The sequence below is a fragment of the Aureobasidium pullulans genome (genome assembly GCF_000721785.1).
Source record: "Aureobasidium pullulans EXF-150 unplaced genomic scaffold scaffold_18, whole genome shotgun sequence".
Classification (NCBI taxonomy): Eukaryota; Fungi; Ascomycota; class Dothideomycetes; order Dothideales; family Saccotheciaceae; genus Aureobasidium; species Aureobasidium pullulans.
In genome coordinates, this window is record NW_021941038.1 from 508,110 (window position 1) to 532,357 (window position 24,248).

Here is a 24,248-nt window from a genome sequence, read left to right on the forward strand (position 1 = left end):
GTTCGTAGACCCGGCCAACTGATGCTGTCCAAACCCGACTTTCTGTCTGCAAAGATGCTAGCTAGTGTGTTGCCATAGTCTAGAGAGTGTCATTCGGGTGAGGTGCAGGATCGTAAAGGGTGTCGCACGCTTGAACGTGCAAAAGAACCGCTTGATTGGTAGTATACATTGATGATGTGCAAAACCCAGCCCCCTTCTGCTCAAAAGAGAAAAAACGCCTTCATGTCATGATGCCGAATTACGTGCGTGCAGTTCCATCATCTATACTGTTTGAGTACCGTAGCCCTTGATACCCTCTGCGAATGCCCAGCTCTGGCTCTCCAGCTTCTCGGTCTCCTTGAGGTCGACACCTGATTGAGCGTCGATGACGGCGATGCTGTATTGATCCATACTCCTTGCGTCGCGGTAGAAGAGAACCTTCATACACTCCTTGATGGTCTCAACGGCCTCCTCCTTGGTCAACTTGGCTGATGCCTCCTCATCGGGCACTGCGCGACGAAGAATGGGTTGTGCGAGATGGGCACCGAAACCAGTGGCGAGGGTAGGAGCGCTGAAGGTGGTACCGAGTAGGTCGACACTAGCCAGGAAAGGCTTCTTCTTGTCATCGAGACCTGCGACGAGGATGGCGTTCCACAGGGGGTTGAAGTCTGAGCGGCGCTTGTACATGACTTTGCTGAGGTAGGTGTGAAGGTTCTTGGCCGAGAGTTGGGTGACATCGTCGGATGATTGGTAGTTCTCGTTGATGCTCAGGGTGCCGAGGAGGCGGTCGAGGTATTGCATGTCGGAAACATCGCCACCAAAGCCGACGATGGATTGCTTATTGAAGACACGCAGACGCTTGACATCAGTGAAGCGGGCGAGGGAACCGTATGAAGCTTGAGAAATGTTAGATATGGCCTTTTATGGTAGCATGGCGGAAGAGCAGTACCTAAGTTGTCGGCGGCAATGACAACACCGTCCTTGTACTTGATGCCGATGACTGAAGTACCAGTAACGATGGGTGACTGAGTATGTTGAATGGGGCCTGCATGGTCTTGAGGGCCGAAGTGGGAGTAGTCGTATGCGCCGTAAACATCATCTCTGGGCTGAGCGGGCAATCAGTATACGACAGGCACGTTGATGGCATGGAATGGAGCTTACTCTGCCCCAGCCGTGAGGGAAGTGATTCATTGTGAGGGTGAGAGATGTGAGGTAGCTGAGAGACGGATCGGATGCAAAAGCGAAGGGTCGAGAAGAGCAAAGCAGATTTGATGAAGAGTAGATGATTGATTGTATGCGACTGGCAGCAAGTGGAAGTCAACCGACAGTGACGCGCCCCGAATGGAGCTCGGTCGGACCGCCAAGCCTCCGCTCCATCGCCGCCGCCATCTCCGCTGGCTCATGCAAGTTGCACTTTTTGTTTCGGCATGTGATAATTACTCATCATTCACCACAACACTCAACATGTCTTCAGGAGGAGCCGAAGCTGCTGGATGCCCTGTTGATCATGAAGCTCGCCAGGCATGGCTAGACCAGGCTAAAAAGGCGAGATCTCAAGACGCTCCACCACCTCCGCCGCAAGCGACGCCCTCGCCGCCGATACCAAACAACAGTCCTCATGACCTCCGCCAGATCCCTGTTCAAACTCGCTACTCCCTCGATCATGGCGCATGGCTGGCCATACTGCCCAAGAACATGTCTATGATGTCACCAGCCCAACGTGGTGCCCTCGACACTTTCCGCGAAATCTCGACGATTCCTCGTGCTGGTACTGCCGAGGGTCACGATGCTGCCGCCACCACACATAGCCCGGCAAACAACGAGCAAGAGTCAGGCGTTGACGAGAAGAGTGGAAACTGGGTCTACCCGTCCGAGGAGATGTTCTTCAACGCCATGAAACGCAAGAACTATGATCCCGAGGCCGCCGACATGCGCACAATCGTACCCATCCACAACGCCGTCAACGAGCAGGCATGGAAGGAAATCAAGGCTTGGGAAAAGGGCAGAGGTTCTGAAGCGTGAGTTGCACCATGCTCGTAATGTTCTTGTCACTCGAGCTAACTTGTCCGTCAGATGTGGTGGTCCTCGTCTGGTCTCATTCATGGGCCAATCCAAGGAACTGACTCCTAGAGCACGCTTCAACTCTATCTTGGGCTACTCCAAGCCCTTCGACAGACACGACTGGATTGTTGACCGTTGCGGCACCCACATTGACTATGTCATCGACTTCTACGCCGGCAAGAATGAGGGCAAGCCTGGCAAGTCTCTCAACTTCTACCTTGACGTACGCCCAAAGCTCAACAGCTGGGAAGGAGTCAAGATGAGAGTTGAGAAGTTCTGGGGATTGTGATCCACTTTTTCATCTGGGCGAGCGGGATCGTCGTCTTTCGTTGTCAAAGCCTAGCCCTCGTCTGCCTTGTGTTCTCCTCTCCACTCTTCCGGATGCCGAAGCATTCGCTTCCTGTTTTGCCGGTACAAAGTCCACTGCCTCCCTTGGATTCTTGGCCTTTTCTTGTTCCTTCTTCTTTGCAATCTTCTCATGCGCCGCAACCAGTTTGTCGCCATATGCCCAATCAGGAAATTTCGTCGCGATCGCTCCTTGTGACCACGGGGTCGCATACTGGTCTTCTTGACTGATGCCGGCAAAGTCCATGAGCTTTGGCAAAAGACCAGGATTCCGCAAAGCCGAGGAGTGGTATAGACGTTCGTTGAAATGAGTTCCTTTCTTCTTCAAGTTGAGAAACCTCGCGAATTTGGTCGTTGTGTCTGGGGGCGGCGAGCCCGGTGGTGATGGTGGGATCTGGAAATTTGGTACGGGCGGCATGGTCAGGTTTCGGAGCATAAGACGACCGGCCGTGTATGGTGACGATGGAATGGAGCCGTCGTCTTCTTCGCTGGGCATTGCGGATGGGCCGGCCTCTGGCATTGAAGGACCAGCGGCAGGGCCAGCCATAGGACCGAGTGCCGGACCTAGAGCTGGACCCGACAAAGCAGGTGCTGGTTCATCGGCTGGGGCAGGCGTAGAGTCCTGTTGTGGTTCAGTGGTCGACTCGACGATAGTCGTGGGAGCGGCGTGTTGAGGGTTTGCTGTAAGATAGTGAGTAGCTTGTACATTAGTCGACACATTAGAGCATACATGGAACAACTCCCGGCAGAGCTTCTCCGATTGTCTTTGTTGCGACGGCCTAGCATGCGAGCTGATTAGCAGCCATCCGCCCTTTTGCGAGAGATTGTGTAGTCGGGCTGTACATGATTCGGCTTGCTGACAGGCGCAATCAATTCGTCCTCGTCGTCACTACTGGAGTAGCCTCCCAGACCTAATGCGCCGCTCATGTTGTCTTGGTGTCGGGTGGAAGAAGAGAAGTGGCTGCGAAATGACGCTGCTCGGTCGAGGCTTTTGCGGGCAGCTTTGACCGATGCAATCACATGCGAATCGACAAGGCGACAAGAAGTTTGTTTCTGCCACACCACCTTTCATATACACAACCAATATACATCATATCATCATGGACCACCCGCCAGCTCCTCCGTCAGACGTACCGCCGCCTCCACCTCCTTCGGAAGATGTCGCCATGCCGCCGCCGCCCATGGCCGATGTGCCTCCACCGCCGGCCGCAGACAACATTGATGAAGAACTCGGCCCCTCGATGATGCCCTCGAAGAAGCAAAAGAAGGGCTGGGGTACCGTGAAGCAAAAGAATCAACCTCTGGACATCGAAGAGATCCTCGCGCGCAAAAAGGCCGCAGATGCAGCAGCCATGAAGCCAAAGTTCTTGTCGCGAGCCGAGCGTGAACGGATAGCACAAGAGAAGCGCGAGAAAGAGGCCGCTGAATCAAAGAAGAAGTCAGAGATCGAGCGCGATTCTTACTCGAAGCCTCAGCCGGATGGCGTCTACGGCCAGGTCAACACTGGTTCACATCGCTCCATGGACGGTCGCCCGGCTATTCCTACTGGCCCTAGGAGTCAAAGAGGAGGCCAACCTCCCTCAGGCCCTTCGGGGTGGAGGAACAAGGATCAACATAACAGAGGATATGACATGGCTCCTCCCCCACCGCCCAAGCAAACTGCCATTATCAAAGGCAATCAGACAGCAAAGAAACCCACCCCGGAAGAAGCTGCCCAAGCCTCGATCCGCCAAAGATACATGGGAGCAGAACAGAATCAGTCAAACTTCTCGGCACAGAAGAAGCGCAAGCGAACGACAGAAAAGAAATTCAACTTCGAATGGAACGCAGAGGAAGACACAAGTGCTAATACCGACCCGCTATACAAGGACAGAGCTGCCCCTGCTGCCAGACTAGGTGGCTATGCCGATGGAGATGAAACTGCCGCTGAAAAGTACGCCAAGTTGTTGCAAGAGCGCGATCCGGAGACTGGCAAGCAACGAGCACAGCAGATTCTGGAAATGAAGGAAAGACAAAAGGCATACGAAAGTCGCAACGCCATCGACAAACATTGGAGCGAGAAGGAGCTCACACAGATGCGCGAGAGAGATTGGCGTATTTTCAAAGAGGACTTCAACATCGGCACAAAGGGTGGCTCAATACCGAACCCAATGCGTTACTGGCAAGAATCTGGTCTGCCTAAGCGACTGCTGCAGGTGATTGACCAAGTTGGCTATACGGATCCCTCGCCCATTCAAAGAGCAGCTATTCCTGTTGCTCTACAAGCTCGCGACTTGATCGGTGTTGCCGTCACTGGTTCCGGTAAAACTGCCGCTTTCCTCTTGCCTCTCCTGGTCTACATTTCCGAACTGCCCGCCTTGAACGAACTCACTAAGAACGACGGCCCATACGCCATCATTCTCGCACCCACTCGTGAATTGGCCCAACAGATTGAAATCGAAGCAAAGAAATTCGCAACACCATTAGGCTTCACTTGTGTTTCCATTGTCGGTGGTCACCAAATCGAAGAACAGGCCTACAATCTCCGCAACGGTGCCGAAATTATCATTGCCACTCCAGGTCGTCTTGTTGACTGTATTGAACGCCGCGTCCTCGTCCTCTCTCAATGCTGCTACATCATCATGGATGAAGCCGATCGCATGATCGATCTCGGCTTCGAAGAGCCCGTCAACAAAATCCTCGACGCTCTCCCGGTAGGCAATGAAAAGCCAGATACTGAAGAAGCTGAGGATTCCAAAGCCATGCAAATGCACGTTGGCGAACGAGGACGTTACCGTCAAACAATGATGTACACAGCCACCATGCCCGCAGCTGTTGAAAGGATTGCCAGAAAGTACCTTCGTCGCCCTGCAATAGTAACTATCGGAAACGTAGGTGAAGCGGTAGACACAGTCGAACAACGCGTCGAGTTTGTCAGCGGTGAAGACAAACGCAAAAAGCGTTTGGCAGAGATCTTGTCCAGCAGAGAATTCGCACCCCCGATCATTGTCTTCGTCAACATCAAGCGCAACTGCGACGCTGTGGCAAAAGACATCCAACGAATGGGTTATTCGGCCGTCACTTTGCACGGTTCAAAAACGCAAGAACAAAGAGAAGCAGCACTGCTTTCGGTGCGCGAAGGCAAGACCGAAGTTCTCGTCGCCACAGATCTCGCAGGTCGTGGTATCGATGTTCCTGACGTTTCGCTGGTTGTCAACTTCAACATGGCTACAAACATTGAGTCTTACACTCATCGTGTTGGTCGTACTGGTCGTGCTGGCAAGAGTGGTGTGGCTATCACGTTCCTTGGCTCTGAAGATAACGATGTGCTTTATGATCTCAAGCAGATGCTTGGAAAGAGTGCTATCTCAAGGGTACCAGAGGAGTTGAGAAAGCATGAGGCAGCGCAGCAAAAGAGTCAAAGAGGCGGTAACAGGAAGGCCGTTGAGGAAAGCAGCGGATTCGGAGGTAAGGGTGGTGGTTGGGCGTAGAATCATCACACGTTATCATGTACTTGAGTCGAATAACCATACTTAGCAAACGCTGCTCGTCCATGATGTGCCGGCAGCCACGAAAATCTATGTAGATGTGAACATGAAGGAATCACGAAGGCAACGCAAAGAGAAGTTGAAACAGATGGGCAAAGTCAATTGGGTGCCAAATGCGGGGCCAAGCTAGCGCGAGTTTGAGCAGCTCGTTCGGGCATGCCATTCGTGCGGCTCGGGGACCCTGCATTGTGATGGGCGTTCGGCTGGCCTGTGAAAGTCATGGTCCCTTCCTGTGCCTGGCCGTCTTTCTCAAGATAACTCCATCAGCATCTTTCCACCATCCAGTACTTCATACATGCATGTTTGTCGCCGAGTTCCTTTTGCATATAAGCTCAGCCTAGGTGCTGCTAAATGCCGTAAAACGTCCTTGCTGCTCTGACGACGAGTGCATTCCAACGGTCGAGTTTATCTGCTCAAAGCAATCTATAACCAGCCAGTCAAGCCAGGCCACACCGACCGTCACGTTCCAACCCTGCGCTGCGCTTTGCATGTCTTTGACCCTGTCTTTCTTTCGCTTCACTTGCTCACCGGCTCTCGTCTCGTCACTGCAAATTCACAGCATCACTCATCCATGTCTACTTATTACAGCATGACCACAGTCGCATTTACCTAAACCACGACACGACAACATCTTAGGCGCCATGACAAACCCAGCATCTCCATACCTTCTTGATCGCCTTCAAGCGCGTCGCGCCATCCCCGCTACCCGGTCACGTCGCTCAGACTCAGGTCCAAGACTTACAGGTCTGGACGATGACTTATTTCTCGACGAGGCTAGATCCTCTGGCAATGACACCCTAGTGACAACACCTAAGAATAGGCATACACCTACGAATGCCACTGCCTCTCTCGGCGCACGCGAAATTGAGAAGCGCATGGACAAATTGTCCAAACTCAATTTCGACCTGAAGCTGGAGCTCTTTCACTGTAGAGAACGCATGGCCAAGATGCAAGAGAACTGCAAACTACTTGCATCACGCGCCGAGGATTCGAACAGACTTGTCGAAGAGAACGCCACACTTCTTGATCTCAATGACAGCCTAGTCAAGGAACTGGAGCACCGAGATGAAGCTGTGCAAGAAGCTGTCACCATTATCTGTGACTTGGAGGAAAGGCTTGAACGAGCACAAATATCACAACAGAGCCACCATGATTCTCCAGGAAACCTTATGCCGCCACGACGCTCGTCCCTATCAACTTGCCCCGTACTATCACCACACAAGTCTGATACATCGGCATGTATGCGACCTGCTTCTGCGAGCCCACCAAGGCGTGTCCCGTCTTTCGTGGGCGACAAGAAATCGAACGCTCGTGCTTTGCGAAGCGTTTATTTGGAGCCAACGCCAAAATTGCATGCTGTAAAAAGCTTCGCCTCTCTGATGTCGCAAAGAGAGGATGTTGATAAGTCCGTCTCGGAGGTTGATACACTAGACTCACCACGATTGAGTGTGTTGAGCAAGAGCAGTTTCCCAAGCATCTATGATCTACACAGAAACCAGGACATCGTCGAAGGTGAGGCGAATGTTAGCCAGCTGGATGCTATTTCACGCAATGCTGGCAACAAGCATGACTCGGACAGTGATATCAACTCTTGGATCCAGGTGCAGACACCACAACCACCTGTGCTCTATTCAGGCCAGGGACAATTCCAGCAATCACAATCAGACCCCGATCGCAACCAATACACATCGCAAACGACAGAATTGTCGCACAACAAACAAAAAAGGACTCCATCGCTGAAGGGCTCATCTTTCGGTGGAGCCTTACTACCTCCGACTCCAGATAGCGCAAGTACTAGCGTTCTACAGGACTCATACATGAATGGCCCATCAGATTTAAAGGTGCCACCAAGGATGAGTGCAAACTTGGCCAACGCTGCAAAGCACGCAGCACTGCTACACACACCCGAGACACCTGGCGTTGCAGACATGAGCAAGCTCCATTCAAGACACTACACAGATGGTCCTAGCTGGTCGAACAGACATAGCGCATCTCTTTCATCCACTGACGAGGAGGACGAATATTATGAACAATCAGACAGTAATACGAACGCCAGGACTGGTAGTGCCGGGTCTGATGGATCGTACCCTAATGGCGGATCGATCGTCAAAGGCACACCATCCAGATTTCAAGTGCGTCGCAAGATCTCCCCTGCTAGAGATATGCTTTACGACGGAGAAGGGGCCCGCCAGGCACCGCTTCAACGCCCAAACACTTTGGAAAGGGGAACATCACAGTCACAGAACAACAACAACAGGGGTCATCGGCGAATGGATCGCTCAGAGACGACGCCAAACCTTACAGCCATACAGACACCACCAGATCCGCTGCAGAGGAACAACTCCGCTTCCAGGTCGTCTGAAATGCGCCCACAACGAATGGAGCGATCAGAGACCACGCCCAACCTGATGACAAGTATGCAAGTGTCGCATTGGCCAACTCCACCAAGCTTCCAACCGGGACCTCCGATCAAATCGCAGTCAAACAATGGAGGTGGTGTACGCGCAGCAATCTCTCAGAAAACAAACAAACTTCTCCGTCGCATGAGTGAACACCACACTTCATCCTCCGATCAGTCATCAAGACTTGGCCGCCTCTCGCCTTCTAAGCGACCAAATACCTCGACCTATGGCGGCAGCAGTGGCAGCGACGACTCACTGGCCATGCAAGCAGCCAACCAAGCTATCACCACACGTAACCTCGTCGTCGCTCCTGGTGGCAGTGCAGAAGCCAAGAGTCCCAGTCGCAGTTTGTTCTCTCGTGCGGCGGGCAGCTTGAGACGATAGGAGCGTTTTCAGCAGTTCACTTTGCGTTAATCACGCGTCTCTCGAAGCCCACAAAGTGGCAGTATTGGATTACCATACTCTCCCTTCTACCTATTTTCGCTTCTTCCTTTTTGCTTCTCTTTTCCCTTCTATTGGGCACGCTGAAAGTTCACCTGAACACTTTTTGCTATTCATATCACACACTATTATTGCTATCACGAGAAATGCACAAGACTTTGACTTGTTCCCGTCTCGACTTTTACCCCGTGCTCTTGATGATTGATTGTGTAGTTCAAAACATCGGGCATACCAACATTCATCATCGCGGCCACATCCAACACTTCTCACCCACGTCTCAAGCAAAGTGCTAGGACATCCTCTTGTTCCTTCTATCCATCTTCAAGACTGCATACAAGATAGTGAACCTCAAAAGTAACAAGCAAGAGACCGAGCAAAATCTCAATGATGAATGAGTAAGTAGTGACCCGAACAAGATCTAAATAATCAAGAAACAATGACCGGAGCAATACATGATCGAAAATGGTCGACCTGACAATCGCGCTTTCTTCCTCCTGTCATTGTTCTTTCCCCTTTTTTGTTCTGTAAAGATCATTAGCAACTCTTGTCTCTCATTGCGATCCCGGAAATTCGTCTTTTTGCCTCGGTATGTGGTGGTTTGTTTTGTTTCGAAGATAATTCGGTCGGTTTTTACAGAGAGAGAGAGAGAGAGAGAGAAAGCGAATGTGTAATTCATTCGTTCTTCTGGTCACCCTTGTTCTGTTTTTTGTCACCTTTTTTCAAATGTGGATTCATTCTTGGTTCAAGGTTTATTGGAGGGTGTGGTCTATTTCTCTGGTTAGATTTTTTCTTTTTTTTTTCTTTCTTGTTTGTGTGTCGAAAGATGGAAGAGCAAGGAGCTAGCGTGTTGGAGTTGAAGTGGAAAACACATCGTTAGAGTGGTAAAGGGAAAATAAACGTTGTTTCTTTTTTGGAGAAGAGGAATGAATGAGCATGCATCTTCTTAACAAAGGAGCGAGAATTCAATTGTCCAGGGAGGAGCAGTGATACTTCAGAATGTAGAGGAAGGCTCGAGCGATGTGGTATTGACCCAATAGAGGGAAAGCACATCCATGATATCACAGGAGGAAAGAAGGATTCTAGTGTGTTGATAGAAGAAGGAACGAGCCAGATGATCAAAGGAAGGAACGACCATTGAAATTTCACTTTGCTAGAACAAAAGAGGGCACGTCGACTCTGAGAACAGGAGGAATGTGTTGATATGATGAGAGTGGAAGGGTTGACAAGTTGCTGTCTCGAAAGATAAAGGAACAATAGTATGAAAATGGAAACACGATGTTTTGAGCATGAGGTTACGAAGACTTGACCGTGTTCGCTGCTTCGAGGGCAAAAAGGGCAAAATTAGGTTCAAGGGAAGGACTGTCAGATAGGCGCTTTCGTTGGACGACTTGCTCTTGCTTACTACTTTCGTGAATCTGGATGGGTGATATTGCTGCGCATCGCTGTCATTGGAGATGTGATGTGACAGATTCCAGCACACTATGAAAAGGTAAGCAGGACATTTCGCGCTTCGTAGATGCGATGTCGTGGGTGTCGGAGCGACTTGGACGTATTGCCTGATGTAGTTGACAATCTAGGGCAACTCCATAGTGAGGCGCTGTTGAGCAATCCGACAGATAGCGAATATTGGCTATGCATTGGGATATAGCACGCCGTTAAGACGAGATAGCTTATCTATTCCACAAACATGGTTGCAGCTGTCGAGATGCGGTCAATATAGCGAATCGATCTTGTCGTGCCTCTCTTTGAGAGTGTCAGGACACTATAAGTGTATGCTTGTTGTTTTCGCCTCCGGTCCAACTTACTTGAGAAGCTCCGGGTGCGCATGTGAGTATCGCATGCATGAAGACGTACGGAGCCTTTGTCGGAGAAGTATTCTCGTGCAGTTTTGAGTGTGTGGTCCATTGCCTAGGTCACACTATGGGCGGTAATGCTTCTGCAATATTAGACCTGACAGTGGACTCCCATCCACATTGTCCTTTTTTGATGCTATCGGCCGCTTCTCGCTTATCCTGAGCACCATCCTAGTAAATGCTTCTTGTTGATGAGAAGACTTGACGCCCAGAAGTTCCAGAGCTGTAGACCGAGATGAAGGATGTTGAATCTCCGTCTCGCCACATTACAGGTCCGTCCGAGGCGTGTAAGGATCTCCACTGCAAGGTATTCAAGCTTGTGAAGGAGTGCTTCTAGAGCTTCTGCGACTCCACCAAGAGCGACATTGATTGATACCCGTGTAGCGACATTGTACAGCGGGCAGGAGCGGGCGGGTTCTCATCATTATAGATGCGATGCGGCGGTATTGTGTTTCGAAAGTCGACGCAGGAAGATGATTCGAAGCAAAGAAGCCGAATAGACTGGGCATCCCAGCCACTTTGCAAACTCTCCGCCAACATTATCTTGTGGCGATCCATTCACGCCTTGTCGCTAAGTTTGACGGAATTGGCGATCGCGACCTGTTCTATTTCATCAATGTGCATTTTTAGCTGTGGCTATGTTTGATAAGCAGGCATGGGTGCCATGTTGAAAAGCTCCGGCAGTAAGCGGTGCTCACTCTATTTTATCTGTGGGCCTAACAGGTTTGAGATGTTAATATATCGCGATTGATTGAGGATGGCGCGCTGGGGGTGTCATCAATTTATGGTCTGACTCGTAGCCTCCCGGAAACGTGTTTCAGGCAACCCTTCCGGAAAGCTTGGGGACCAGGGCAAGCGTGTCAGTCGCGACTTGGCAGTGGAAATGTTGATAGACAGAAGGTTATCCAACAGGTGTGTCCGCAAAGAGTCAAAGACACGGTGATAGATTGTTCTCCTATCTCGAGGATAGAGAAAAGTCTCTGGTTGGTGGAGCACGGGGTCAAGCTTGGCTGCCGAGCCTGCCATCTCAGATGTCGACCGGGTGACCCTGACTTGATTGCTTTCGAGACTTCGTGCAGGAACACGGAGTTATTCAATCCCACAACATGAACTGAGATCGAGAACTAAGTAACTGAATCGATCTGTCAGTGGTTTTTTGACTGTGGGTTCATGGGTGAAGATCAGACATTGCACAATCAAAAAATAAGACTTCATCATCGAATCTCATACATACACCATCGAGGCAACTGTCACTGCCTTGACGAGTCCATGCACTGGTATGGTCCACGATAAGCAAGTCCCTTCGAACGAATCAACATTGCTCTAATCAAGTATGACTATCAATCATGCACCTACTGCCAAAGAATCGGCGAGTGAGAAGTGGGCATCGCCGCTAGCTCGCGGCCACTCAAACGGAACGAAGCCATCACCGAAACGTAAGAACCTAAAGCCTACCTCCCTATCGGTGTACACTTGGATGGGACCACGGTATAAAGAGTGAGGTTTGGCATCGGTAGCCTGGGCGGTGGTTTCTTGTATGTAGATCAGCAGGTGACGATTCAGACATACTGTTATAGGCGGAGATTGCTCCGTAACATCTAGAACGAGTTTGTTTCCAGGAAACTGACGAAAGACGAAGAGACTAGCGCTTCATCAGCACGTGCGATATTGGTAAGCAATATCTATTGCCAGTATCTGCCTGGCGGCCTAAGCTCTTAGTTCCTGTCAAGGAAATCAGTATTGTCTTTTCCGAATATGGCGGTTGTTGAAGGGTTTGAGTTGAGTGAACGCTAGGCGATGATCTCGACCATTAGTTTGGTTGGCAACTCGACATGCACATGCAAGGAATCAGGCCGAATGTTCCGCTGACAGTAAAATATAGTTCAAAGCCTTGCAGAAACCTGTAGATATTGATCTGCACTCTGGCTTGGCTATGAGTTCGCAGAGTCGATGCATGCCTTTTGTGTCCAGCTTACTCCTTGCTCAAAGTTACCCGTTCTTGACCCGGTTTCACTAGGTAGGAGACTTTGCAAGATGCCTAAATCTTTATGCAGCTGTAAGCGACAACGGACACATGCAGTGCAACAAGCGGAGCATCCATTCGAAGATATTTGCCCAAGATAAGTGCGGCGTTGGTGGCCTTGTGATGTGCCTTACTATTGATATTGCGCCAAAATGATTCAAGGCCGCCCAACGAATACCACATTTGTAAGCTTGTATTGAGCGTCGCCCGATTACTGGTTTGCAGAGGAACTGCCTGGGTGTCTCTAAGAGCGGTCTGAGTTTGTTGCGGCCGTGTTGTGACGTCTGAACCACGACGCAAGGAACTGTAGAGATAAACTCGAGATCATAACCACAAAGGAGTTGTAGGAGACATATGCTGCCCGATCCGACTCCCGAGACATATCTAAGCACATTCAGCATGGTAGAAGCGCTGAGGAGGAATCGTGCATATCCGATCTGCAGGTGCACCAATAAGGCCAGGCGATTGGCAACATATTCGACGAGAGATCAAGTCGATGTGACCAAGCACAATATTTCGAGATTAGTAGACCTGTTGTGTAAGTCTGACCAGAGAAGTGGCAATCTTCGGCTGGCCTATGTATTCGAGTAACAATTCAGACACAGGAAGTGAAGTGGTTGGAGTTGAATTTGACGAGGGAGGACAATGCAGCTTGGCAGCGATAAGTGGACTTGGATCGGCAGCGCGACAGATTAGGTCGTGAGAGGTTTCTGATCGTTTTGTCCGTGCTGCTGCAAGTGTTTGACCATAAGCCCACAAACTGTAGTCGCCTGGTTGCGATGCAAGGTGGATTTCATTGAGAATTCTCGAAGGTCTATGATTTGCGTGCATGTCTGATCTTCTGACTCTCGCTGCGGTCCGCAGGTGTGATACGTCCGTAGGACATCGGTACTATTGCGCGTCTGCGCGGCAGCAAATCTCCCGCATCGATTCACAATGGGGCAAAAACTTCGGAATGGTTGTCGCCAGCTGCTTTCAACTCTTCAGATCGAGGCGACAAGTTTGGGTTACACGAGCACGGGAAGGATCACAACCCTTTGCTGATTTGCTGTGGTTCTGTTGTCAAGAAGTGTCAATTTGTGCCACTGTTTCGAGGAACATGCGTTCTCTCTTGGCAGGACTGGCCTGTGGATACTGAGTAAGGATGGATCTGATAACCACTTCTCTGGGTACCCGTAATTCCGGCAGGGTGGACCTGCATCCGTCATGAGCGAATTGAACAGATGAGCAAATCTCTTCTCCGCGAGGCAAGACAGAGCAATGATGACGAAGGACGGTGATAGCGCTGCAGGAACGACGCGGCCTCTTCAAGCTTCTCACCGAAAGAAAGGTCGTTGAAATAAAATTCCCGTTTGAACATTGGGGCTTGACGTGGCGGACGGCGTGGCGGTACTGACGATGCAGGAACTTGAGAGTTCAACGCTGATTCGCGCATCGCTTCATGTGCCGGCGGCTCGGGAGTCTGGCAAGGAAAGCCAAACGATGATGCCAGATTCTCTGTTCCGCCAAGAGAGGCTTCTGTGGTGGACCCGCAGCGGGACTTTGAAACGTAGGCGCTTACGACGTGTCGCATGGAAGACCGATATCAAGCATAAAGAGTTTGCAACGGCTTTCGATGGATGGCAGATGCTTGTTGGAGTGAAGAGTTTGGGGAGATGGAGGACTGGGGTGTGGCATACTGTTGTTTCTTCATGCTCTCTTACCTTCCCTCACAATCAGCCCTCATGCATACGGAGTTGCAGGCCTGTGAGACAAGAAAAAGGTTGACTGGGATCTGCGACCTCATCAATCTCGTTCAAACCACGCCAATGTCGAACGGCCAATCAACCAAAGCACTGCGATTGACCTACGGATATCGAGAAAGAAGCCCGAGCTTTGGTTTGAAAGAATCAAGAGAGGGAGAGAGTTTGTCATCGGAAGTGGGTTGTTGTCCGTCCGAAGCCATATCAAATTGCCCTACTGCAGATGCACGGACAATCAACAGGCTTGTCACCCAACGGTCCTGCCTGGAAAGCTTCGCCAAGATGTCGACACAAGATGTTTCATTGCAAAGCCCTTTGGTCTCTCTTGCAGCTTATCGGCTGCTGCCCCAGGACACAACCGCGTCTATCTCGGCCGTTTTCCAGTACAGAGGTGACATGAAACGTCACCTACCTATGAGGGGTCGGCGTTCTAAGAGCACACACTGCGGCGTGGCGCATTGGACGCGCGCTGCGGTGCTCGACTCGTTTGACTGTGACCGCGGTTCCGATTGAGAAAAATCACTTGCAGCAAGACCCGAAAAAAAGACCCGTTGAAAGTAGACGGCGGATTGTCCCGCTGAGCCGTCTGGCGATCATTCTGCTAATGCCATCTCAACCCCTGCAGTGGCCTATGGTCAAATGCATCATTGATGGTCAGTGTATCAGTCTGTGTTGAACCATGCTCGCCGCACTGTGCAGAGTCCATGCCCCTTTGCCGTCCTATCACCGATAGATCAAAGCAAATCAAGATAAGCTGCTGCATTTCCCCATTGTTGCCGGCCTTTCCTGTTGACTCTGAGTTCTTGACTAACCCGACCAAGTTCCCGGACACCCAACACTCGGGCATATCCTTTCTTTACGCATCTACTCCGTTCTTACTTTACTGTATCCTTGATCCACGGCTTGTTGGCGGACCCACTTGCTGCATCTCTCCGCATCCCACATATTCTCTTCTCGGGTCCTTGCCTTCTATGATTTTTCTGTACTACATAACCGCTTGAATCCTTCCCTCTCTTTGCGGAGCTCTTCACAACACTTGTTTGAAGTACCCTCGACACTCGCTAAACACAACTCGACATCTATGCTTGACCTTTAGGAAGCTTACACCTACCTAACGTCGACTCGCCTTTGTGGCGCTGGATATTTGTTTCTTGCATTGCTTTGCTCCTTCTTAACGACCCTACGACTTTACAATGCGCGGCCAGTGGCTGCTATCGCTGGCGCTGAGCTCCTTGGGAGTTCAAGCTCTTCGCTATGACGAGAGATATGTCGATTGGAACCTGAACATGGCACAGGATGCCACGGATCCTTTGGACTACTTCACCGTATACGACAACCACACATATCATCCCAGTCCGGATAACTGGCGATTTCCCTTTTACAGTTTCTTCATGGACCGGTTCGTGAATGGAGACCCGAGCAACGATAATATGTGAGTAGGATAAATATACAGATGCTGGTAGCGTACCAGTCCATCTATGTTTGTTTGAATTCTTTTCGACAGGACTGACACCTTTGCTCAGAAACGGCACCGCGTGGGAGCATGACATCTACGGCACCCAACTCCGTCACGGTGGTGACACTGAGGGTGTTCGTGAATCCCTGGATTATCTTCAGGGAATGGGCGTTAGAGGTAACCGGAGGCGAGCACCACCTGCTAAGATAGCCAATCTGACGTTCTATCTAGGCATCTACCTTGCGGGAAGCATCTTCTACAACTTCCCTTGGATGTCAGACACATACAGTCCTTTGGTACGTTGCCGACACATATCTGGCCATAACCCGTAACTAATTATTACGTAGGACCATACTTACCTCGACGCGCATTTCGGTACCATCGCCCAGTGGAGAGAACTGATCAACGACATACACTCTCGTGGTATGTATGTCCTGCTCGACAACACCATGGCGACCATGAGCGATGTCATCGCCTTCGAAGGTTACTACAACAGCAGTGCACCTTGGTCCTTCAAGGAACACAAGGCAGTCTGGAAATCTGGGGAACGCTATCAAGATTGGGAGTTCAAAAACGAATGGCATGACGAGTGCCCATACGAATACCCTCGCTTCTGGGACCAAGGTGGTGCTCTCATTCAGGATGAGAATACCACCAAGATGATTGGCTGCATGGACAGTGAATTCGACCAGTACGGTGATGTCGGCGCTTTCGGACAGTACCCAGAATGGCAGAAGCAACTGTCCAAATTCAACGGTGTCCAAGATCGTCTTCGTGACTGGCGTCCGTCTGTTCAGACCAAGCTCCAACACTTTATGTGTATGATGCTTAAAGCGCTCGACTTCGATGGATTCCGTATCGACAAGGCCATGCAAGTCACCGTAGATGGCCAAGGCAACTTCTCTCATGCCATGCGCGAGTGTGCTGCGAGTATCGGAAAATACAACTTCTTCATCCCCGGCGAAATCGTCAACGGTAACGCCAACGGAGCTATCTATATCGGACGTGGAAAGGAACCAAGCATGCAGGTTGACAATTTGACCGAGGCTGCCACTACCAACTCGACCTATATTCGCGAGGACGGATATCAAGCTCTTGACGCTGGTGCTTTCCACTACACGATCTACCGTGGTCTCATGAGATTCTTGGGCCTTGACGGAAACCTACTTGCAGCCTCAGATGCGCCTGTGAACTTCATCGATGCCTGGCACGTCATGGTTCAGACAAATGACTTTGTCAACGCCAACAACGGCAAGTTCGACCCCCGCCACATGTACGGTGTATCCAATCAGGACGTTCTGCGATGGCCTGGCCTGATTAACGGTACACAACGTCAGGTTCTCGGATCGTTTGTGAACACCCTTGTGGTACCTGGTATCTCAATGGTATCATGGGGTGAAGAGCAATTGTTCTATGTTCTTGATAACACGGCTGCCAACTACATCTACGGCAGACAGTCCATGAGCTCCGCACAGGCCTGGCAGATGCATGGCTGCTACAAAGTTGGTGATGAGAACTTGAGCAACTTCCCGGTCAATAGCTCTCTTGTCGGATGCCAAGACGATGCCGTCTCTCTGGATCACCGCGACCCTACCCACCCTATGTACAATTACCTCAAGATGGGCCACGAGATGAGAAGAAGATACCCTGTGCTAAACGATGGCTTCGACGTTCGTCAATTGTCCAACCAGACATTCCATTACTACCTCAATGGCTCCTTCGGTGAACCAACGGAGACTGGTATCTGGAGTATCTACCGTGGAGAGTTGGAAGGTGCTCAGGATCTGTCAGATGCTGGTGGCTATGGAAATCAACCCGTTTGGCTGCTCATGAGTAACTACAATGGTTCCAGAAACTACACGTTCGATTGCAGCAGTACCAGTGGCCAAGCTATCATCTCACCTTACGACGCAGGTACCACCGTCAAGAACCTCTATTACCCCTTCGATGAGAGAACCCTTGAGCCCTCGAAACAGAAACTTCATCTGAACGGGTCTACCGAGTACAATGGTTGTCTCCCCTGGCTTAACATGACGATGTATGGCTTCGCAGCTTTTGTCCCTAAGGACGTTTGGGAAGCCCCTTCCCCCTCGCTTACAAAGATGATCCTGAACGACACTTTCATAGGCCACGACTCACGCATTATGGTCAGCGACGAGGACAAGGAGACTTTGACCCTAGAGCTCCGTTTCTCTGGAGAGATGGACTGCGACTCGGTTCGTCGCTCGATTAACATCACCTCCACAACTGGCGATGGATCAGTCGCTGTCATCGACACAGACAGTGTAGATTGCTTGACTACGGAGCTTTTGGACGAGCCCCTATTCTATGGAGCTAGACCATCCATCTGGAGATACCGTACAAACATCACTAACGTCGCTAATGGTATTCATACGATCAGTGTCAATAACGCCACCTCAGCCAGCCAGGATACCTTTACTGGATCTAAAGACAACTTGATGTTCCGTATTGGCCAGATCGACAACCCTATGGTCTTCCCATTCAAGGCAAACTACAGCTCGACACTGCTGTTTAGCAGCAATGGCAAGACTAAGCGTGCATCTGAGTCGTCTGGCACCGCAGAGGATGCTTTCTATGTCCAGCATAAGGCTCCTGGCGCCGATAAGTGGAGATACTCTCTTACATGGGGTGCTGAATGGTCTGACTGGATGGACTATCAGGGCGGCAACAGTACCTTGGATAAGCAAACTTGGGCCGGCACTAAGAGACAAAAGTGGTCAGGTGATCACGTCAAGGTCCAGTACTGGTCTAAGGCATCGGGTAGCAGTGATCATATCCAGGAAGGTGATGTCTTTGGATCTGTTGAGCATGTCCGTCGCTTCCCTCACTTCTTCGTCCACGGATCCTTCAACGAGTATGGTTATGACTCTGGACTGAACAACAAGATGAAGCTCGTTGGCAACAGCACCTGGGAGTACGACTTCATGACTGAGTGGCCTTCTCAATTCCAGCTTAACGTCTGGGGTATGACCGAGGACGGTGAGCCTGATGTTTCGGCAGCTTTCGGTGATATCGACAACGATACCGTGCTTGACCGCATCGGCCCCACCTCTCTGGAGATGTCAGTCGTCAACATTACCGACCACGGACCGGAATCACCGTTCCTTGCATGGCGCATTCACTTCAACGATGCATCATTCCGCTACGTTCTACTTCCTGTTGGTAATCGCTGGAGACAATTGGCCTTGTTCATCCTGTTGGCTGTGATCCCGCCAGTCACCGCTCTGCTTGGAATCTACTTCTACAAGAAGGCATTCTACGCTGTCAAGCACAACCTCATCGGCCTCTCAGACCCTAAGTCGCTGATTCCCATCGCTATCAGGAACAAGTTCAGCAAAGGAGAAGTACTGGACGAGAAGGCTGTGGCTGTTCCGTCCAGCTCCGAAAGCGTTGGTGCCGACGTCGTTATGGACAACGGCGGTCTCGTCACCGCTGGAGCAATGGTCAAGCGCAGAACAGTCCTTATTGGCACAATGGAGGTAGGTAACCCACACGTGCATCTCAACAGGCCGAGGCTGCTTGGTTGGAGCTGTCAAAAAGAACGATACCTTCCGGGATTGAAGGCACATCCACTGAAAGTATCTGATCCACGCGCTCTCACTGGACGTGCTTCTGTTTCGGAAAGTATATTGCTTTATGATGGCACACTTCGAACACTTCCGCCTCGCAGAGATGTACACACACAATCTATACAAGTCACACGCTAACTCAAAACTAGTATGACATTTCCGATTGGAACATCAAAATCAAGGTTTGTTTCATCCTGTCGACCTCTTGTATATGCACAGGCTAATTCTCATCAGATCGGTGGTCTCGGAGTCATGGCCCAGCTCATGGGCAAAAATCTTCAGCACCAGGATCTCATCTGGGTCGTTCCCTGTGTTGGTGGCATCGACTACCCTGTCGACACACCTGGAGAACCTGTCGATGTCACTATTCTCGGTAAAGTCTACGAAGTTCAAGTCCAGTACCACAAGCTTGAGAATATCACCTATATGTTGCTTGACGCTCCCGTCTTCAGAAAGCAGTCGGCCAAGGAACCCTATCCTGCCCGTATGGACGATCTCGACTCTGCCATCTACTACTCTGCCTGGAACCAATGTATCGCCGAGGCATGCCGCCGATTCCCCATCGACCTCTACCACATCAACGATTACCACGGTACCATTGCTCCCCTATATCTCCTACCCCAGACCATCCCTGTCTGTCTCTCACTCCATAATGCCGAGTTCCAAGGATTATGGCCGATGCGTAATGCAAAGGAGAGAGCTGAAGTATGCTCTGTCTACAACCTTTCCGAATCCGTGGTTGCAAAGTATGTTCAGTTCGGTGAAATCTTCAACCTGCTGCATGCTGGTGCTAGTTTGCTTCGTCTTCACCAAAAGGGCTTCGGTGCTGTTGGTGTCAGCAAGAAATATGGCAAACGCTCTTGGGCACGTTACCCCATTTTCTGGGGCTTGAACAGCATTGGTGCTTTGCCCAACCCTGACCCCTCGGATGTTGCAGAATGGGACAAGAAGCTGGCCGACCCTAACGATGCTGTTATTGACGAGGTCTACGAATCGTCCAGAGCTGGCCTCAGACGCCAAGCTCAAGAGTGGGCTGGTCTCGATGTTAAGCCAGACGCTGACTTGTTCGTTTTCGTCGGTCGCTGGAGTATGCAAAAGGGTATTGACCTTATTGCTGATGTCTTCCCTGCCATTCTCGAGAAGAACCCTAATGTTCAGCTTCTTTGCGTTGGGCCTTGTATCGATCTTTATGGCAAGTTCGCAGCTCTCAAGCTCGATGTCATGATGAAGAAGTACCCTGGCAGAGTCTATTCGAAGCCTGAGTTCACAGCTCTCCCACCCTTCATTTTCTCAGGAGCGGAGTTCGCCTTGATTCCCAGCAGAGATGAGCCTTTTGGTCTCGTTGCTGTTGAGTTCGGTCGCAAGGGTGCTCTTGGTGTCGGATCGCGTGTTGGAGGTCTCGGTCAAATGCCCGGTTGGTGGTATACCATCGAGTCGCAGACCACCAAGCATCAGATGCACCAGTTCAAGATGGCTATCGATGGCGCATTGAAGTCAAAATACGAGACTAGAGCACTTATGAGAGCCCGCTCTGCTAAGCAACGTTTCCCTGTTGCTCAGTGGAAGGAAGACTTAGAGATCCTGCAGTCCAAGTCCATCAAGATTCACGACAAGCGTATGGAGAAGAAGCAGCGCAACGGTGGTATGTCCGTCGCCACAACACCGTGGGGCAGTGGCTACAACACTCCTAACATGCCTGGCTGGATGACCCCTAGTGGTTGGACCACTCCTGGCGCCGGCACCCCCTGGGGCAGAGGCACACCCAATCCCAGTCGTCCTAACACCAGACCTTCCTCTCCTACAAGAGAAGGAAACACTGCAGAGTCTTCTCCTACCAACTCTCGCAACAACTCATTGTCCCTTGGCACTCGTGCAGGTCCCGGCCACGTTCAAACTAGGGCTCGCAGCTTCTCCGGCTCTCGTCCCACACTTTCTCGCAGAAACTCTACTGAGCCGACCCAGGGTAGAAACCGTCTGTCAAGAATTGAGGACGAAGAGGTCAACATCACGACCGAAGAAGCACAGCATGCCAGGGAACAGGCACAAGAAGAGGCTCGCTCCGGCTACCCCTTTTTGAACCAGGATCCTTTCGGTGCCAACAGCCCCTATACTTTCTCTCCTGCCGGTACCCCTGGTATTGCGAGCCCCTCGGCCTCATCCCCCTTCTTGCCTTTCCCACCTTCCTTGGGCAGGTCAGCCAACGCTGAATCCACTCTGACTGTCGACAAGGTTATCGAACAGAAGGAAGACAAGACCCCCCAGGACCTGCTTCCATTCTTTACCGACTCTACTGGCCTGTACTATCGCACTTTCGAGCGTAAGCTTGAGGACCTAAGTGGAAAGACTTCTGAGTCTGCCTTGTGTATCGAGGACTACCTTGAGAAGTCTGAAAAGCAGTGGTTTAACCGTATGCACGATGTCAAGATGGCTAAGGAGACTCCCGCCGCCACTCGTGCGAATTCGCCTACCGGTGCATACAACACTACTAATATGGACCCCGAAAAGGAGACTTCTGACCAGTTTTTGCTCCCGCAAAACTACCAAGCTCCCACTGGTGTTCGTCGTCTGATGATGTACAAGGTCGGTGATTGGCCCATTTACTCGTTCTTCCTGGCACTTGGTCAAATCATCGCCGCAAACAGCTATCAAATCACCCTACTTACTGGCGAAATCGGCGAGACTGCAAGCAAATTGTACGTTGTTGCCTGCATTTACCTCGGTGCTTCGCTGGTCTGGTGGTTTGTCTTCCGTCGTTTCGCTTTGATTTACACTATTGCACTTCCTTGGTTCTTCTATGGCTTCGCGTTCTTCCTGTTGGGTATGGCTCCATATGCCGCAACTAACTCTGGTCGTGGCTGGGTCCAAAACGTCGCTACCGGCTTCTACTCCTTCGCTAGTGCTGCTGGATCATTCTTCTTTGCCCAAAACTTCGGTAGCACTGGATCCGCACCTGTCAAGACCTGGGGCTTCCGTGCTTGTATGATTCAAGGCACTCAACAGCTCTACATCGTTGGTCTTTGGTACTGGGGTGATAAGCTCTCCGCCCTTAGTGACTCTGGTAAGGGTGCATCCACTTTGGTGACCTATGGCTCGACTATGACAGCTATTGGTGTCCCGATTGCAGTATTCCTTTGGGCTATCGGTATACTTCTCTGGCTAGGTTTACCCGCTTTCTACCGTCAAGCACCCGGTGCTGTACCCTCCTTCTACACAGCTGTCATGAGACGCAAGATCATCGTCTGGTTCTTCGTTGCCGTCTTCGTCCAAAACTACTTCCTTGCTTCCATCTATGGTCGCAACTGGAAGTACTTGTGGAGCTCCAAGCACGCACCCGGCTGGTCAATTTTTCTTCTCATCGTTCTCTTCTTCGTCATCATCTGGGCCTTTGCACTCTGGTGGTTCTCTCACCTTAGCACCACCCATTCTTGGTTTATCCCTATCTTCGCTATTGGTCTCGGTGCACCTAGATGGTGCCAGATCCTGTGGAGTTGCAGCAACATTGGCATGTACTTGCCATGGGCCGGTAGCCCTGTGGCTTCGGCACTCTTGGGTCGTGGTCTTTGGCTCTGGCTGGGTGTTCTCGACTCTGTTCAGGGTATTGGCTTCGGTATGATTCTCTTGCAGACCTTGACTCGCTACCACATCACCTTTACTCTTGTGGCTGCCCAGGTCATCGGATCAGTAGCGACTATCCTCTCTCGCGCTACTGCCCCCGACGCCACTGGACCTGGAGACGTCTTCCCCGACTTCTCAGTCGACTGGAAGAGCGGACTCGCAAGCGCAGACTTCTGGGTCTGCTTACTCCTTCAACTCGGCATCTGTGTCGGTTTCTTCACCTTCTTCCGCAAAGAGCAGCTTTCTAAGCCTTGATCCTTGTTTTGCAACCATTGTACACTTCTCTCTTTTCACTTCGTCACGGCGGCAAAAGTCCAAAAGTACTTGGCTTGTTATCTGCATATCTTTGTAATCTGTATGTTTTTTTGTGGAACTTACATATCTAGATTGATTTCTTTTGCTCCTTTTTCTGTCTTTTTTGTTTGGTCGTCGCTTGTCGTGGACGCCAAAACACACCATTACTATACCCTATAGATAGCATTCATTTTTTTCTCGCAAATTTTGACAAATATTCTGTTCATTACCCTGTGTGGATTCGTTGTCTCCTGTGTAGCATCCACATCAAAGTGACATAGCTTAACGTGAGATAAAAGAGGAGTTACACTACTCGTAGAACCCAGTGTTTATTCCAGCCTCCCAGGCTCAGACTGGTCACCGAACCAACTATCGAAAGGCAAGATGTCTGCGTTCGGGGATATCGATCCTGGTGCAATTTCTCATCGTCTCCGTACATTCACGTTGAACATCCTGGGCAATACAAAACTCTCTGTTCGTGGTCAGAGTCATGTCCCGTGAGAATGCGGCAAGCAGCCGCTCCGGGTGGACGAGCTCATCGATATCAAATAAACATCTGCAATGTTCAATGATCACGTCAAGCCGCTTCACAGGGCTGGAGCTCGGGAGTAGCGCAACCGCTGTGCAGTGATGAGATCAGAAACGCGTAGGGATCAAAGCAAGAAAGAAGATGGCAGGGCGACATCGGATGCTCGAAGGTTATTTTGTGCAACGCATAAGCCCCAAAATCATGTGACGTTGGCGTTGTGCGGGCGAAACTGAAGTCATGGATGGAAAGAATCACCAGCGACGACAAAGTCAATACACACAGCACAATGAGTCTTTTCGCAACATCAAGGGCTTTGGCCTTCCGCCCCAGGGCAATTGCATCAATCCAGAGCCCGATCGCAGCATCATGGCGCCGCAACTACGCAACCGAC

General features: G+C 50.8%; 6 protein-coding genes across 6 annotated transcripts; 4 read left to right on the forward strand and 2 right to left on the reverse strand.

Annotated features, from left to right (window-relative positions):
* Positions 1 to 261: 261 nt before the first annotated feature.
* M438DRAFT_338010 (proteasome endopeptidase complex, beta subunit) lies at positions 262 to 1,170 on the reverse strand (the record flags this gene model as incomplete). Its single annotated transcript, XM_029904065.1, has 3 exons — positions 262 to 875; positions 929 to 1,085; positions 1,141 to 1,170. The coding sequence occupies 3 exons, from the start codon at positions 1,168 to 1,170 to the stop codon at positions 262 to 264; spliced, it is 801 nt and encodes a 266-aa protein (XP_029757810.1).
* Positions 1,171 to 1,443: 273 nt separating this feature from the next.
* Positions 1,444 to 2,329, forward strand: M438DRAFT_279678 (cytochrome c1 heme lyase-like protein; the record flags this gene model as incomplete). The annotated part of the gene is made up of 3 exons (XM_029901102.1): positions 1,444 to 1,617; positions 1,672 to 1,997; positions 2,053 to 2,329. The coding sequence occupies 3 exons, from the start codon at positions 1,444 to 1,446 to the stop codon at positions 2,327 to 2,329; spliced, it is 777 nt and encodes a 258-aa protein (XP_029757811.1).
* M438DRAFT_77540 (uncharacterized protein) lies at positions 2,211 to 3,188 on the reverse strand. Its single transcript, XM_029910310.1, has 2 exons — positions 3,116 to 3,188; positions 2,211 to 3,066 (listed from the first exon to the last, which is right to left on the reverse strand). Exon 2 carries the CDS (start codon positions 2,930 to 2,932, stop codon positions 2,339 to 2,341), a length of 594 nt encoding a protein of 197 aa, XP_029757812.1. The 5' UTR covers positions 2,933 to 3,066; positions 3,116 to 3,188; the 3' UTR covers positions 2,211 to 2,338.
* Positions 3,189 to 3,485: 297 nt separating this feature from the next.
* Positions 3,486 to 5,855, forward strand: M438DRAFT_357964 (DEAD-domain-containing protein; the record flags this gene model as incomplete). Its single annotated transcript, XM_029907209.1, has 1 exon — positions 3,486 to 5,855. The coding sequence occupies one exon, from the start codon at positions 3,486 to 3,488 to the stop codon at positions 5,853 to 5,855; it is 2,370 nt and encodes a 789-aa protein (XP_029757813.1).
* A 698-nt stretch (positions 5,856 to 6,553) lies between these two features.
* On the forward strand, positions 6,554 to 8,698 carry M438DRAFT_279371 (uncharacterized protein; the record flags this gene model as incomplete). The annotated part of the gene is made up of 1 exon (XM_029901080.1): positions 6,554 to 8,698. One exon carries the CDS (start codon positions 6,554 to 6,556, stop codon positions 8,696 to 8,698), a length of 2,145 nt encoding a protein of 714 aa, XP_029757814.1.
* A 6,868-nt stretch (positions 8,699 to 15,566) lies between these two features.
* Positions 15,567 to 23,530, forward strand: M438DRAFT_367904 (uncharacterized protein; the record flags this gene model as incomplete). Its single annotated transcript, XM_029907998.1, has 6 exons — positions 15,567 to 15,805; positions 15,897 to 16,006; positions 16,061 to 16,125; positions 16,177 to 19,329; positions 19,569 to 19,601; positions 19,654 to 23,530. The coding sequence occupies 6 exons, from the start codon at positions 15,567 to 15,569 to the stop codon at positions 23,287 to 23,289; spliced, it is 7,236 nt and encodes a 2,411-aa protein (XP_029757815.1). The 3' UTR covers positions 23,290 to 23,530.
* Positions 23,531 to 24,248: the final 718 nt, after the last annotated feature.

Bases quoted from the DNA above. Each gene is read 5' to 3' on its own strand.
- M438DRAFT_77540 (XM_029910310.1), bottom strand. From the start codon at position 2,932: ATGGCTGGCCCTGCCGCTGGTCCTTCAATGCCAGAGGCCGGCCCATCC.